Source organism: Excalfactoria chinensis, chromosome 1 (genome assembly GCF_039878825.1).
Source record: "Excalfactoria chinensis isolate bCotChi1 chromosome 1, bCotChi1.hap2, whole genome shotgun sequence".
NCBI classification, from domain to species: Eukaryota; Metazoa; Chordata; class Aves; order Galliformes; family Phasianidae; genus Excalfactoria; species Excalfactoria chinensis.
This window is the reverse complement of record NC_092825.1, coordinates 45,533,014-45,545,546: the sequence shown is the minus strand read 5'-3', so window position 1 is coordinate 45,545,546 and position 12,533 is coordinate 45,533,014. Positions and strand designations below refer to the sequence as shown.

General features: G+C 49.4%; 4 protein-coding genes across 4 annotated transcripts; 2 read left to right on the top strand and 2 right to left on the bottom strand.

Annotated features, from left to right (window-relative positions):
• The first annotated feature begins 678 nt into the window (after positions 1-678).
• On the top strand, positions 679-1,195 carry LOC140260167 (histone H3). Its single transcript, XM_072352222.1, has one exon. It carries the CDS (start codon positions 734-736, stop codon positions 1,142-1,144), a length of 411 nt encoding a protein of 136 aa, XP_072208323.1. The 5' UTR covers positions 679-733; the 3' UTR covers positions 1,145-1,195.
• A 449-nt stretch (positions 1,196-1,644) lies between these two features.
• LOC140259469 (histone H3) lies at positions 1,645-2,290 on the bottom strand. The gene has a single exon (XM_072350848.1). It carries the CDS (start codon positions 2,112-2,114, stop codon positions 1,704-1,706), a length of 411 nt encoding a protein of 136 aa, XP_072206949.1. The 5' UTR covers positions 2,115-2,290; the 3' UTR covers positions 1,645-1,703.
• A 205-nt stretch (positions 2,291-2,495) lies between these two features.
• Positions 2,496-3,928, top strand: LOC140252966 (histone H2A-IV). Its single transcript, XM_072338250.1, has one exon. It carries the CDS (start codon positions 3,317-3,319, stop codon positions 3,704-3,706), a length of 390 nt encoding a protein of 129 aa, XP_072194351.1. The 5' UTR covers positions 2,496-3,316; the 3' UTR covers positions 3,707-3,928.
• A 696-nt stretch (positions 3,929-4,624) lies between these two features.
• Positions 4,625-5,043, bottom strand: LOC140252972 (histone H4). The gene has a single exon (XM_072338260.1). It carries the CDS (start codon positions 5,028-5,030, stop codon positions 4,719-4,721), a length of 312 nt encoding a protein of 103 aa, XP_072194361.1. The 5' UTR covers positions 5,031-5,043; the 3' UTR covers positions 4,625-4,718.
• Positions 5,044-12,533: the final 7,490 nt, after the last annotated feature.

Here is a 12,533-nt window from a genome sequence, read left to right as displayed (position 1 = left end):
GCAGAAGCTGAGGCGATGCGGACCTGAGCGAAGACTGCACGGCCGTCCCCGGCTCAGGAAGGAGGCGGGGCCAGGTCCCGGGAGAGATAGGCAGCTCTGAGCGCGGATCGCCTGCACGGAGGAGAGCGGAGCCTTACCGAGGGTGTAGGCGGGGTCGGGAAGTAGACCGGCACAATTCGCACTGCGCGAAGCGGAGGCTGCGACCCACGCCTGGCGCGGTGCTGCCGCGGCCCTGAGCCGATAAGCGATTCCTTCACAGCAGCTAATATGGAGGTCTCGGGAGCTCGCCGAGAAAAGGCGGTTCTGCCTCCAGCTCTGCTTCTGGTGGGGGAGAGGTGGCAGTAGGGAGAGTCTGAGACATGGACAGCGGGACTGCTAAACCCCAGTCATGCTCTACGCTGCTATTCGTGGGGGCGGCGCTCCTATTTCTCCTTAGGCAACGGTGGACCCGGCAGCGAAAAAGCCGTCCGTGGTGGGCTGGCTGGCTCAGCACTGAGAAGAGCAGAGGCGGATTGGACGAGGCGGGAGGGGGAAGGGCTGGGCGGCTCAAGCTGCCAAAGGGGCGGGGGGGTGGCAGCGAAGCGCGGGCTTTTCGAATGGACGTCTCGGCCAATGACAGACCGCCTCCCAAGAACGTCCAATCGGCAGCGAGCGTGCGGCTATAAATACTGGCGCCGCAGAGAGCTTGCTGTACAGTCGTTGAGAGCAAGGCTGTGTTGTTGGTTACTGTGCGATGGCGCGCACGAAGCAGACTGCGCGTAAGTCGACAGGCGGGAAGGCGCCCCGCAAGCAGCTGGCCACCAAGGCGGCCCGCAAGAGCGCGCCGGCCACGGGCGGCGTCAAGAAGCCGCACCGCTACCGGCCCGGCACGGTGGCGCTGCGCGAGATCCGCCGCTACCAGAAGTCCACGGAGCTGCTGATCCGCAAGCTGCCCTTCCAGCGCCTGGTGCGCGAGATCGCGCAGGACTTCAAGACCGACCTGCGCTTCCAGAGCTCGGCCGTCATGGCGCTGCAGGAGGCCAGCGAGGCCTACCTGGTGGGGCTCTTCGAGGACACCAACCTGTGCGCCATCCACGCCAAGCGCGTCACCATCATGCCCAAGGACATCCAGCTCGCCCGGCGCATCCGCGGGGAGCGCGCCTAAGGCTGCTGTCCCTTTATTGCCAAACCCAAAGGCTCTTTTAAGAGCCACTCCATGCACAATAAAAGGAGCTGTTAACGCTGTTACTAGGTGTCTGAAGTGCTAAACTGTAATTGCCTGTTTGTTTTTCCTGTCTTTGTGGTTTTTTGTTTCAATTTAAAGTTTCTCCCGGGGTGCTGTGCTGTCATCAGATAAAACTAAAAGACTAGTTAATGAATGAAAACTTGCTTTATTTCACATACGCAACACATCTAAATCTAAATACATACCAAAGAACTTCGATTACACACTGGAAGGGAACCTATATCCCTCATACGGAAACAGTGCAGGAAGGAAATAGCTTTGCAGGTGGGTATCACGAAGGAGATTATGTACTTTGATCACTCTTCCCATGCTACTCGGTGTAAAACAGGATGCTTTTACTTTGGGGAATAATAAGTAACACAACTAAGTATATCACATTCAATGATACATTGCAGTGATAGTGCCAACAGCTCCTTTTATTGTGCATGGAGTGGCTCTTAAAAGAGCCTTTGGGTTTGGCAATAAAGGGACAGCAGCCTTAGGCGCGCTCCCCGCGGATGCGCCGGGCGAGCTGGATGTCCTTGGGCATGATGGTGACGCGCTTGGCGTGGATGGCGCACAGGTTGGTGTCCTCGAAGAGCCCCACCAGGTAGGCCTCGCTGGCCTCCTGCAGCGCCATGACGGCCGAGCTCTGGAAGCGCAGGTCGGTCTTGAAGTCCTGCGCGATCTCGCGCACCAGGCGCTGGAAGGGCAGCTTGCGGATCAGCAGCTCCGTGGACTTCTGGTAGCGGCGGATCTCGCGCAGCGCCACCGTGCCGGGCCGGTAGCGGTGCGGCTTCTTGACGCCGCCCGTGGCCGGCGCGCTCTTGCGGGCCGCCTTGGTGGCCAGCTGCTTGCGGGGCGCCTTCCCGCCTGTCGACTTACGCGCCGTCTGCTTCGTACGCGCCATCACCAAAGAACGCTGATAGCAAAACGCACCACCACGAAATGAACACGGCACTGAGCCGTGGGTTATTTATAGTAGATTCGCTCATTCTGATTGGCCAAAACAGACAGGTTGAATCTCATTGGTCGATTCGAAGTTTAAAATAACCGCCCTTGGGACATACCGGCAGCCTCCGTCTATCTTTGTTTTCTCTCAGCAGCGACTCGCCCGACACGCGCTTTTTTTTTTTTTTATTTCTTTTTTTTTCTTTTTCTTTTTTTTCTTTGTTTTATTTTAAAGGCTGAAATTTATTCTCGCATTTCTGGAAAGCAGCCGCATACGCTCATCTAAGAGACACCAGACATTAGATAGCAAAGCACTCAATAGTGTAGAGAGTAATAACAAAAGTAAAGGCAAAGCATATTTTTCCTTAAGAAATGACAATACAAATTGGTTCTGTTTTTGTGTGTATACAGAATTGCCACAAGTCCCTTAACTCAGGAAATGGGGATCGAAGCGCTTTGCAGAACCGTTTTGCTTTGAGGATCATGAAGTTTCTAATAAATCTGTTGTTTTCTTTGACAAGTGCTGTTTAGGAAGGAGATGAGAGTCTTTTCCTCATACATGCAATATTGGGTGCCGGGGTAACGTTACAGAGTGACCGTGTCGCAGCCGCGTAGTTTCCCTGTGGCGAAAAGCCCTGGGTCGTTTTAGCGGGGCGCTGTGAGGGGAGCTCGTTGTTACATTAGCTCCGTGCTCTCGGAGACGCACGCGCACGCAAATCCCGTCCTCCCTACACGCCGCCCGTCCTTCCAAGTATGCCTTCCCCTCAGCTGCGGTTTCCCCCAGTCTGCAGTAGAAAAGAAAAAAGAACGCGGAAAATGGATATAAAACAACCCGACCCGGTAAAGACACGCAGACGGGACAGGTACGTGCCACTGCCCGTGCGCCGCCATCGCCAGTCGGCGCATCCACCGGCGTTTCCGCACATCCTGCTCCGCCATTGGCTGTCTGAAAAGAGCGGGGCGGGGTGGGGAATAGCGCCCATCGCTATTGGTCGGACCGAGATTCGTTACGCCATTGGCCTCTCGTTACTCGTGTGGACGTCTCCGCCTATCAGGAGCCGGCGGCCGCAAAATGGGGAAGGGATATAAAGGCGCGCGGGCAAATGCGGGCAGCCGTTGCACATTTCTGGCGAGCTTGTAACTTTGAAAACTCAATCAGCGATGTCGGGCCGCGGCAAGCAGGGCGGGAAGGCGCGCGCTAAGGCCAAGTCGCGCTCGTCGCGGGCCGGGCTGCAGTTCCCCGTGGGCCGCGTGCACCGGCTGCTGCGCAAGGGCAACTACGCGGAGCGGGTGGGCGCCGGCGCCCCGGTGTACCTGGCGGCCGTGCTGGAGTACCTGACGGCCGAGATCCTGGAGCTGGCGGGCAACGCGGCCCGCGACAACAAGAAGACGCGCATCATCCCGCGCCACCTGCAGCTGGCCATCCGCAACGACGAGGAGCTCAACAAGCTGCTGGGCAAGGTCACCATCGCGCAGGGCGGGGTGCTGCCCAACATCCAGGCTGTGCTGCTGCCCAAGAAGACTGACAGCCACAAGGCTAAGGCCAAGTGAGCCGGCCCCGAGGAAGCGCGCAGAGCAGCGAAGTGAAACCCAAAGGCTCTTTTCAGAGCCACCCACAGTCTCGAGAAAGAGCTTGGAATGCCCCCACTTGATGAGTGCTTGCGTAGTGTGTTGGCGCGGGAAGCTCCGTATTGCTGGGCGTACGCCGGTACTGGTTGGGAATCTAACGTCGGTGTGGGCCTCGCAGTTCCGCCGGAGACGCGCCGTGGCCGGGGAGCCCCGAGTTTTCCCTCCGGCGCCGCTGCTCCGTCCCGACCGCAACCCGGAGTGCTGAGCTGAAGCCGCTCCCCATCCCCCTCCCTGGCGGCAACCGCTGCGGAAGCGGCCGCAGCCGCGGGCGGCACAGCGCGCGTTTTTCGAAAGCGCGGGAGAAACACACAGCCGGGGAAAAGGAGCGGACACTGCGGGGCTGCGGTCTGCCCCGTATACGCGGCCTCTGCGGGCGGCCGGAAAAGGAACAGCCACCTCTTCCCTATCTCCCACCCCCTTACCCTCCCGCGGGGTTCCTGTCAGGGCTGAACACGCTCCTGCTCCTCCCTTCCCCCCCTTCGGTCTTTTGGTCGCGGGGCCTCTTTCTCCCGGCCTTTCCGGACGCGGTGCCCAATGGACGCGCTGGGTTCTCCCTAGGCACCCCGACAGGCGCCTGACTCGGTCAATAGCAACAAACTTAGAAGAGCCCTGATGCGAGGGGCAGCCCGAACGGTGCCCGGTGAGCGCCTGCCTGTGGGGAAGCGGAGGCAGTAGAGCAGCTGCAGGAAAACGGGGACGCCGCCAGGCGTTAAGAGAGCTGAGCTACGTAGCTCTGCGGTCTGCACACAGAAAACGGAAGAAGAGTAGGATACGGTGGTGAAAACAGAGCGACAAATATGAGAACTATTAAATAAAAGAATAAAAGCCGTCACATGAGGTATGGTGACACAGCCCTTTGTTGGAAAGCAGTGGGCGGCTCTGAAAAGAGCCTTTGGGTTGTTGAAAGTTTCGGTTGCCGAAATCGGAGACGAGTTTAACCGCCGAAGCCGTAGAGGGTGCGTCCCTGGCGCTTGAGCGCGTACACCACGTCCATGGCCGTGACCGTCTTCCTCTTGGCGTGCTCGGTGTAGGTGACGGCGTCGCGGATGACGTTCTCCAGGAAGACCTTGAGCACGCCGCGCGTCTCCTCGTAGATCAGCCCCGAGATGCGCTTGACGCCGCCGCGCCGAGCCAGGCGGCGGATGGCCGGCTTGGTGATGCCCTGGATGTTGTCGCGCAGCACTTTACGGTGGCGCTTGGCGCCCCCCTTGCCGAGCCCCTTCCCGCCTTTGCCTCTGCCAGACATTCTGAAAGCCTGAGCTCTTCGATGCGAATGAGAAGCGAGAGCTGCTCGCGTCGGTGTTATGGTGTATAGTCGGACCTGATTGAAAACAGGGGCGGAGCCCGGGCGCTGGTGGGTGTGGCACTTCATCCTCCTCCCTGGTGGGCGGGGCCTTTGACTTTCGCCGCTCTGTGGCACCACCCCTGCTACCTCCTCCCTTAGGTTCCCTTTCCCAGCATCTCTCGCTCTTCTGGGGAGGCGGCGCTCCGCCTTCGTTCCTCTCCGAGTCTGTCTCGATGAGGGTTATTGTTTTTTTGTTTGTTTTCGGTAGTAAAATGATCTGTTGAAAGACTTTATTGCTCTTATTATTCACCTTTCTATGTGATTTTTATGTTTAATTAATGTTTACGTTGGATACCTTTTTTTCTTGTATCAAGTTATTTTTTTAATTTGGGGGAGTTTTGTGAAATTTTTTGTACTTTTTTCTTACAAAATCTCCCAAATGAAGTGACAGAGAGGCCAACCCAATGTACTTTTTAGGCAGTGTAGCCTTGAAAAAACGATATGCTTGCTTTGTATGAAATTATGGCTATGGTCTGATTTCATATTGCACTGAGAAAATCTCCTGGAGTTCCGTTTTCTATGTCATATATTGGCCAAATTACTCAATTTTTAGTAGAATCTAATGACCAGGCATTTGCTTTAAATGATTTCATAGTTACATGACCCCTTCTTTTTAAGAAATAAAGTTGCTGATTCTTGTGGACTGTGGTGTAGGTGTCACTTGTCCCTATTTATAATGTGCACTGTTTTTCACATGGGTACTCATTAAGACAAGGAGTGTGATTGGAGGTGGATGCAATCTGACTTTGTGTACCTGGAACTAAAGACTTGAAACACTGTCTAAATTGATCTTGTATTTTTTTGGAAAAAGAATAACTACATACAAATAATAACCTGCCCACTAATTTGGGTACATATTCATAATGAGTGCTACTCACTGGAAACAGTTTTTGGTGTACATGCTCACACCTCTATATCATCAAGTCCTGAGCTCTGCTTGTCTCACAAATGAAGGCAGCAACAAAAACCAACAATTTTGGGGGCTGTTTTAATGTACACAGTGTGCATCCTAAGAGCAGTCCCTTGGGAGGTCACTTCCCACTGAGCCACTGTGTTTCCAGGTGACAGTTTCTCTGAATTATTGCATTCTAAACATGCTGTATTAGGCAAGTGTTGGACAGCCTTTTTCCTCCAGTCTGTTGCTGTAGCTTTTTTTCATTCATGTCATGATGATGCTTGTCTGCATCCACCCATGTCCCTGCATAAGTGACAGTGCTACAGTACTTTGGTACATGTGAGCCTGAGAAAATTAACTTGGGGTGACCTCCATAGATTTATGCTCACATATTGTATGCACTTTGAAGCATCAACAAACTTAGTTTTGTGCCTTTATCTCAGACCAGAGAGAAGTGTGAATGTTCTAGGATGTGTCCAACCCATTAGTTTTATATTTCTGTTGCCCTCTTTTTCTTTTTCTTGTTTTTTGTTTTTTGTTTTTTAACCAATATATACAAATTAAAACAGCTTTGTTATGTACATTAACTGTATTATATATTTTATATGCTGTTCAAAACAACATTCCTCTTCACTCAACATGATTGTCAGACTGTAGCATCACTGTCATGATGAGCATTGTCAGCATAGAGCTGGAGAAAACCCTTTATTTTCTTTCCTGTGTCTGAAGTGTTGTTTAAGATTAAGTCACAGGCATGCTGGTCATGCTTGGAAAGGTTATATGTCCATGTAGATCACTGTTACTAATTGGATAAAAGTTAGTCATACATATCAAAGGTGGCTACTTCAGCTGTGTACATGCATGAGGTGCCTCCATGACTGCAAAGATCTGACATCATTCTGACTGGATAAGCACTTTTTTCCCCTCCATGATTTCCTTTCACCAGTGTACAGTACCAGTGACAACATGTCTCTGTTGCTCTGACACAACTTCATGACTCTGAAAATCAATCATCACAACAGGTAAAGCCTACCTCAGTTGCCCTCACCAGGCTTCTTTTTGTAGCTCAAGGCCCTGTGGGGCTGTGAGATCAGCATTGTTCCAGTATGGAGAGAGTGACTGCAATCCCAATGCACACAACAGTATCCAGAAACAGAGGAATGCCCATCAGAATGAAAGGCTAAGGGAGGTACTCCTGAACCCTAGCAAGCCTTTCTCTCACTCACACTGGTATTTGGTTCTGGCTCAGTTGTAGTGACTCCAAGAGGGAAGGTGTGTGTAAGTGATGAGATCTGAAAGTAGAATGCTGAGGTCATTTCCCCCAGCATCTTGTAGCTTGCATATTTTATATAAAGAATCTCTCTGTTGAGCCATGAAGACTCTCGATTTTTCTCTGTCCTTGTCATTCCCTCCCCTTTAGGCATATTCTCCTCACTTTTCTTCAGCCATAAGGAAAGGGTTACAGCTCACTCACTGTGCTCATTGCTACTTCATCCCACTTTATCTGGATGAAGGAAATAGTGTTTTCCAGATTTTGAAACACACAGACAGGACACTTAAATGCATATAGTTGGGCCCCTCCATGACTGAAGGGATATACTCCATACAGTATATACATACCTGTCTCCCATTTGCCTAGCTCCCACCCTCACCATTATTGTTCCTCAGCCTTCTGTTATTTGTCACTCTAAATCACATCCTGAAGTGTGAGTAATGGAAGGTGCTATACCCAGAGAAAGCGGTCAATGAATGTGGGAGAAAAATCCACTTGAGGGTCTCCAATCCAAAGACAATCCCTCTGACTTGGGGAGTACCTATGCAACAAACCACCAAGAGCTAAGGGATCATTTTGATGAGATATCAGTTACTCCACTTTTTTTCATGGCCTCTGTCACGAATGGGATATTGGCTCAGAGGAAAGTTTCATGTGAACAACTCAATTCTTACAGTGTTGTAATCATAATCCTCTGTCCAGAATCCATGAAGAAGGGCAGTAGAATCTCAAGGCTGCCTTGCTCACCTTGCCCATTTATTTCTCTCACTCAGTATTCAGGCTGAGACCATCAACTGCAGAATCATGTTTTACTGTTAAGGCACATGTTCTGCCTCTATTCCTTGTGAGTTCACAATCCTGAAGTGAAGGAGCATAAGAAGTGTCTCCCTCTCCCTCCCAACTCAGGAGGAAGGAAAAGACAGAAGCACAGAGCTAAAATAATTTTCAAGAATCACCATATTAAAAGAACAAGCACATCTTGCAAATGAAAAAGATAATAAACTTAAAACTAATTTGTTTTAAGTACAAGAATGCTCTCCTCCTTTTTTATTTTTTATTTTTCATTTTTCATTTTTTATTCTTTCTTACCTTAGTGCCAAATGCAAACAAATATTGCTGGCCTTATGCAGTGATGTGGCTTACAGCAGGAAGCCTTGCAATCCTTTTATGCACCCAAGCATGCCAAGGCCTCTTTCTTCTAAAGAATTAATAGAGCAAGCAGAAGCTAAACATCTTCCTCTACTTAGATTTTGGTATCACTATTTAGCTTAAATAATTTTTGTCTGTTTTTTCTTTATTGCTCTTCCTGCACCTCCCCATCCCTACCTCCTCCTACCAGAAAATGCTTATCTAAATGAACATGCATTAAATTTGAGCGTTTAACAACAGAATTACTCAGATGATCAGCTGTCCCTCTTCTCAACAGCTGTGTGATGCCGTGACTATGTTTCCTTCCTTTCAGGTGCCTCCTATTGCAATTTGGGTAAATCCAAAAACCCAAATGGTTTCTCTTTGCTTACTGCCTCCATAGAGCTGGACATGGCTGATTCCTGCTCCAACCTGCTCAATGCTGGACCTGTTTGCTGCTCTTTAGGTCGAGTGTAAAGTGTTACTGGCTTCTAAACTCAGACAGCACACAAATGAGGCTTGTTATTCTGCTCCTCAATTCATGCATAAATCAACCAAAGTTTCATTGCTTTTTCAGTGTTAAAAACAGAAAGAAAAACAAAACATCCCACTAAAAAAGCCCTGTGTCAGGAAGGTGAAGGTTTAGGCCTAATACGTTTGACTTTTTCAGACTAGTGTGCATATAATATGTTGCAGGCAAGATACATGAAATCACAGTGTACTGGGCCTCAGACATGTCCACACTGTGCATGTATCCCTACCTGCCTATGATGCCCTATTCCCGAGTTCCTAAGAGTCTGACAGCAGAAGTGCTGAATGGCTGCTCTCATTTGCTAGCTGTGGGGATACAGGAGCTCCAGCCCTTCGTACTGGTGTCTGTGGTAGTCTGGGTGACCTCCTAACTTCCTATGTGCCCCTCTGGCAGCAGCACATAGTTTGCACAGCTGGGAAGCACATGCTGTAAAATCATCAGCTATGGCACAGCACTGAATACCTCTTCAAAACCATTTAGCTGATTTCTAAGGGAAGAAAGCCAGCCTATGTTGTTGGCATCCAGGTGTTACCTGATGATACTCCTGCTCTAGAATGGTGACACAAAGCCTCATCTGGAGCCAGGAACTGTTTGACCCCCACACTTCCCTGTAAACCACAGTGTATGACAGTGCTTTGGTCCTCAGTGGTGGCAAGTGCCCAGTCTGCATCATGTTTGGGTGTCACTGTCACTGGCTGCATGACAAAAGAAAAAAAAACAAAGTAACAAAAAATCATACCCCATCATCACATCAGCACCTGGAGTGGCTCCAGCCAGAGAAATCACAATATCATAGAATCATTATGGTTGGAAAGTCACTAAGATCATCTAGTTCAATCATTAGTCCATCGACCCCATGCCTACTAAGCCATGTCTTGTGGACTATGGACCTGCTAAAGAGCCATCCCTTGGCTTGTCAAACATGACTTTGAATGGAAATGGGGGAGCATCTAGATCACATTGCACCCTACTAGCACCAATGCAGTTCTTACAGCACCCACAGGGAGCAAGGCACACAGGTAGAAAAGGGTGGAGAGCAGAAAGTGTGCAGAAATGCCAGGGGGTTGTGGGGTGGAAGAGCGAGTTGCTCAGCATTGCTCTGTGTGGGCTGCTTGCTGCCGAGAGCAGTCTGGTTTCAGTGCTGCTGGAGAGACTGCTCTGAAGGGACAGGAGGTGGCACATTTTCTTGGTGGTATTCACTGATATTAAATGTGGGTGGAAGAGAGGCACTGTCAGTCCATGGGGAAAGGATTTCTGGGTGAAGCCACAATTGTTCAAGCTTCTGTTCATCTTGCTTACCTGTCACAGACTTGCCTCAAGGCCTGATATTCTCCGTCTCTGGCTGATGGCTACATTCAAAGCATGCCAGGGTGGTCCAGAAGACATTTTGTCAAATGCCCTAGTTTAGTTTTAGAAGACCGAAGTGCTTTAAGACAATGATAATTCTGTGCTTTGGTAGGTGACTGATAAAATGTTTCCTTGACTGCCTGTGAGAAAAGTAAACATGTGTTAACATAGTCAAAAGTGTGTGGGGGTCCTCTGTGGTATGGAGCATAGTGCATCTTTCCTCCCTTGCATCAGGGAAAACCTTTGATTCCAGCAGTTTTGCTGCTTATTTTCCCTTCCCCGTGAAGGACACTCTTCCCAGTGCCTCTACTGCCATATCTGTATCTATTTGGATTGCAAGTGTTCAGTTCCAAAAGGACACAGCATGGTGATGATGATGAAGGGAGGCCTCAATAAGTGCCCCATCCTTTAACTAAGAGTACAGGGAGGAGTGTGCAACATTCCAGGAAGCTGAATCTGCAGGGACAGTCACCCACTGCCCTACCCTCCTTGTCCTGTCCATTGCAGATGCTTAGCTGTACACTGACTTAAAAAGCTCTCCATGGCCTCATTACATTTAGGAGTCTTAACAACATCAGCAACAACACTGATATCATGTAGGCAAAGAAATGCAATGAGTTTGTAGCTCCGTAGGTACCACTTTAAAATTGCTTAGCTAAGGGTTAAAAGCTGTTTAACTGTGCTGGCTGGTTTGTTCACAAGAGTTATTACATTTGTAACTTGCATAAGGATGAAGTCACTGAGGGCAAGTTAGACATGGGTGTAACATTGTAATAGGAGTGTAATCACCATTGCAGGGAGTATCTGTACCTCATACCCCAGGAACATGTACATGAGAAAGCAGAACATAAGGACCTTTACCTAAATCTCTCTGGAAATTGCTGTTGGAGGAAAGAGAGGGGCCAAACTGCTCAGGCACATCCACTGCTGTTCCTCCAGCCGCCTGCAAAGAACTGATCAAAGCACTCTACTTTGCTGGTAGAGCAGCCTATTAACCATGTTTGTGTGGTTAGCTCTCATGCTAATGCTCCCTAACAAAATTGCTTGAAGAACAACTGCTGTGTTACCTTGCCTTGCTGCACACATATCTAAATATAACCCAGAGCTCATTTTCTGAGGAACAAGTACTGGCAGGTCCTGAGACAGAGATGGGAATGTCTGATATCTTTCAGGTGCTGCACCATCCCATGGCTGTGGCTCATTTCTCCTTCCTTATGCCAGGAGGTCTGAACAGGAAAATGAAAAAGTTGGAAAGAGTTGGGCATCTGGAGGGAAGAGACTTGCAGTGTTTAGATAGCAATCGTGCAGGTTTGTAATGTACTGAGGCTTGCTATGCTGCCCAGAAGGTGGGAAGAACTGAAGTCATTCAGATGTAGCAGATATTACAGTGATCCTCTCTCCAACAGTACCTTTGGAGATTCTGATATCATTCTCTTCCTCTTTTAATGAGTGAGGAAGTCTACCTCCCTCCAGTCTCCTCTTTGGGAAAACCAAAATGCACGCCAGAGTCAATACAGTGCTTTCTTGCTGAAGTCTTTCTGTGATGAATGATGACTAAAATGCCTAAGAAGCCAAAAATATGATTATTTCCTTTTCAGACCTGCTCACCTAGAGGTGGAACTGTCATTCTTACCTTCTTTATAATCCCTCACCACCTTTCCTCCTTGCCCGCCTGCATATCTCTGTTCCTTCTTCCCTGTCTGACTGTGGATCAAACTCTTTTTCAAGCTGTCAGATGTACCTTAACGTTCCAAATTGTTGGTCCTGCACGTTTTTCTTTCACGTGAAGAAGAAACCGTTCCTAGTATCAATTCTGCACACTAAAGTTGTTTTCTACCTTTACTGCAGAGCTATTAGAAAATAAAGGGCAGAACTTGTCCTCTTGTCTTGAAATTTCTGAAGTCACTTCAGTTTCAGAGCGATAACCTGTAACTGTTGCAGATCAGAAGCTGCTGTACACACTACTGGCTTCTTCTATTGAGAATGTAAGAGGATAGCAAGTGCTGGGAGAAAAGCTGAGACATCCCCCAACTGGGATGGCGACCATTTTAACCACCTCCATTTCAGCTACCAGTAAACGTGAATCAGCTTTCCTGTCACAGGCGTGTCACTTGTGATCTACACTTCTCCTCTGTCTTGATGTGCTGTGAAATGTCCTGCTGGGTGCTAAATGTCATCTCAAAATCCTGCTATGCACTGCCCTGTGTAATCAAGTCACCGCAACATCTT

Coding starts and splice junctions, on each gene's coding strand:
- LOC140260167 (XM_072352222.1), top strand. CDS start 734: ATGGCGCGCACGAAGCAGACTGCGCGTAAGTCGACAGGCGGGAAGGCG.
- LOC140259469 (XM_072350848.1), bottom strand. CDS start 2,114: ATGGCGCGTACGAAGCAGACGGCGCGTAAGTCGACAGGCGGGAAGGCG.
- LOC140252966 (XM_072338250.1), top strand. CDS start 3,317: ATGTCGGGCCGCGGCAAGCAGGGCGGGAAGGCGCGCGCTAAGGCCAAG.
- LOC140252972 (XM_072338260.1), bottom strand. CDS start 5,030: ATGTCTGGCAGAGGCAAAGGCGGGAAGGGGCTCGGCAAGGGGGGCGCC.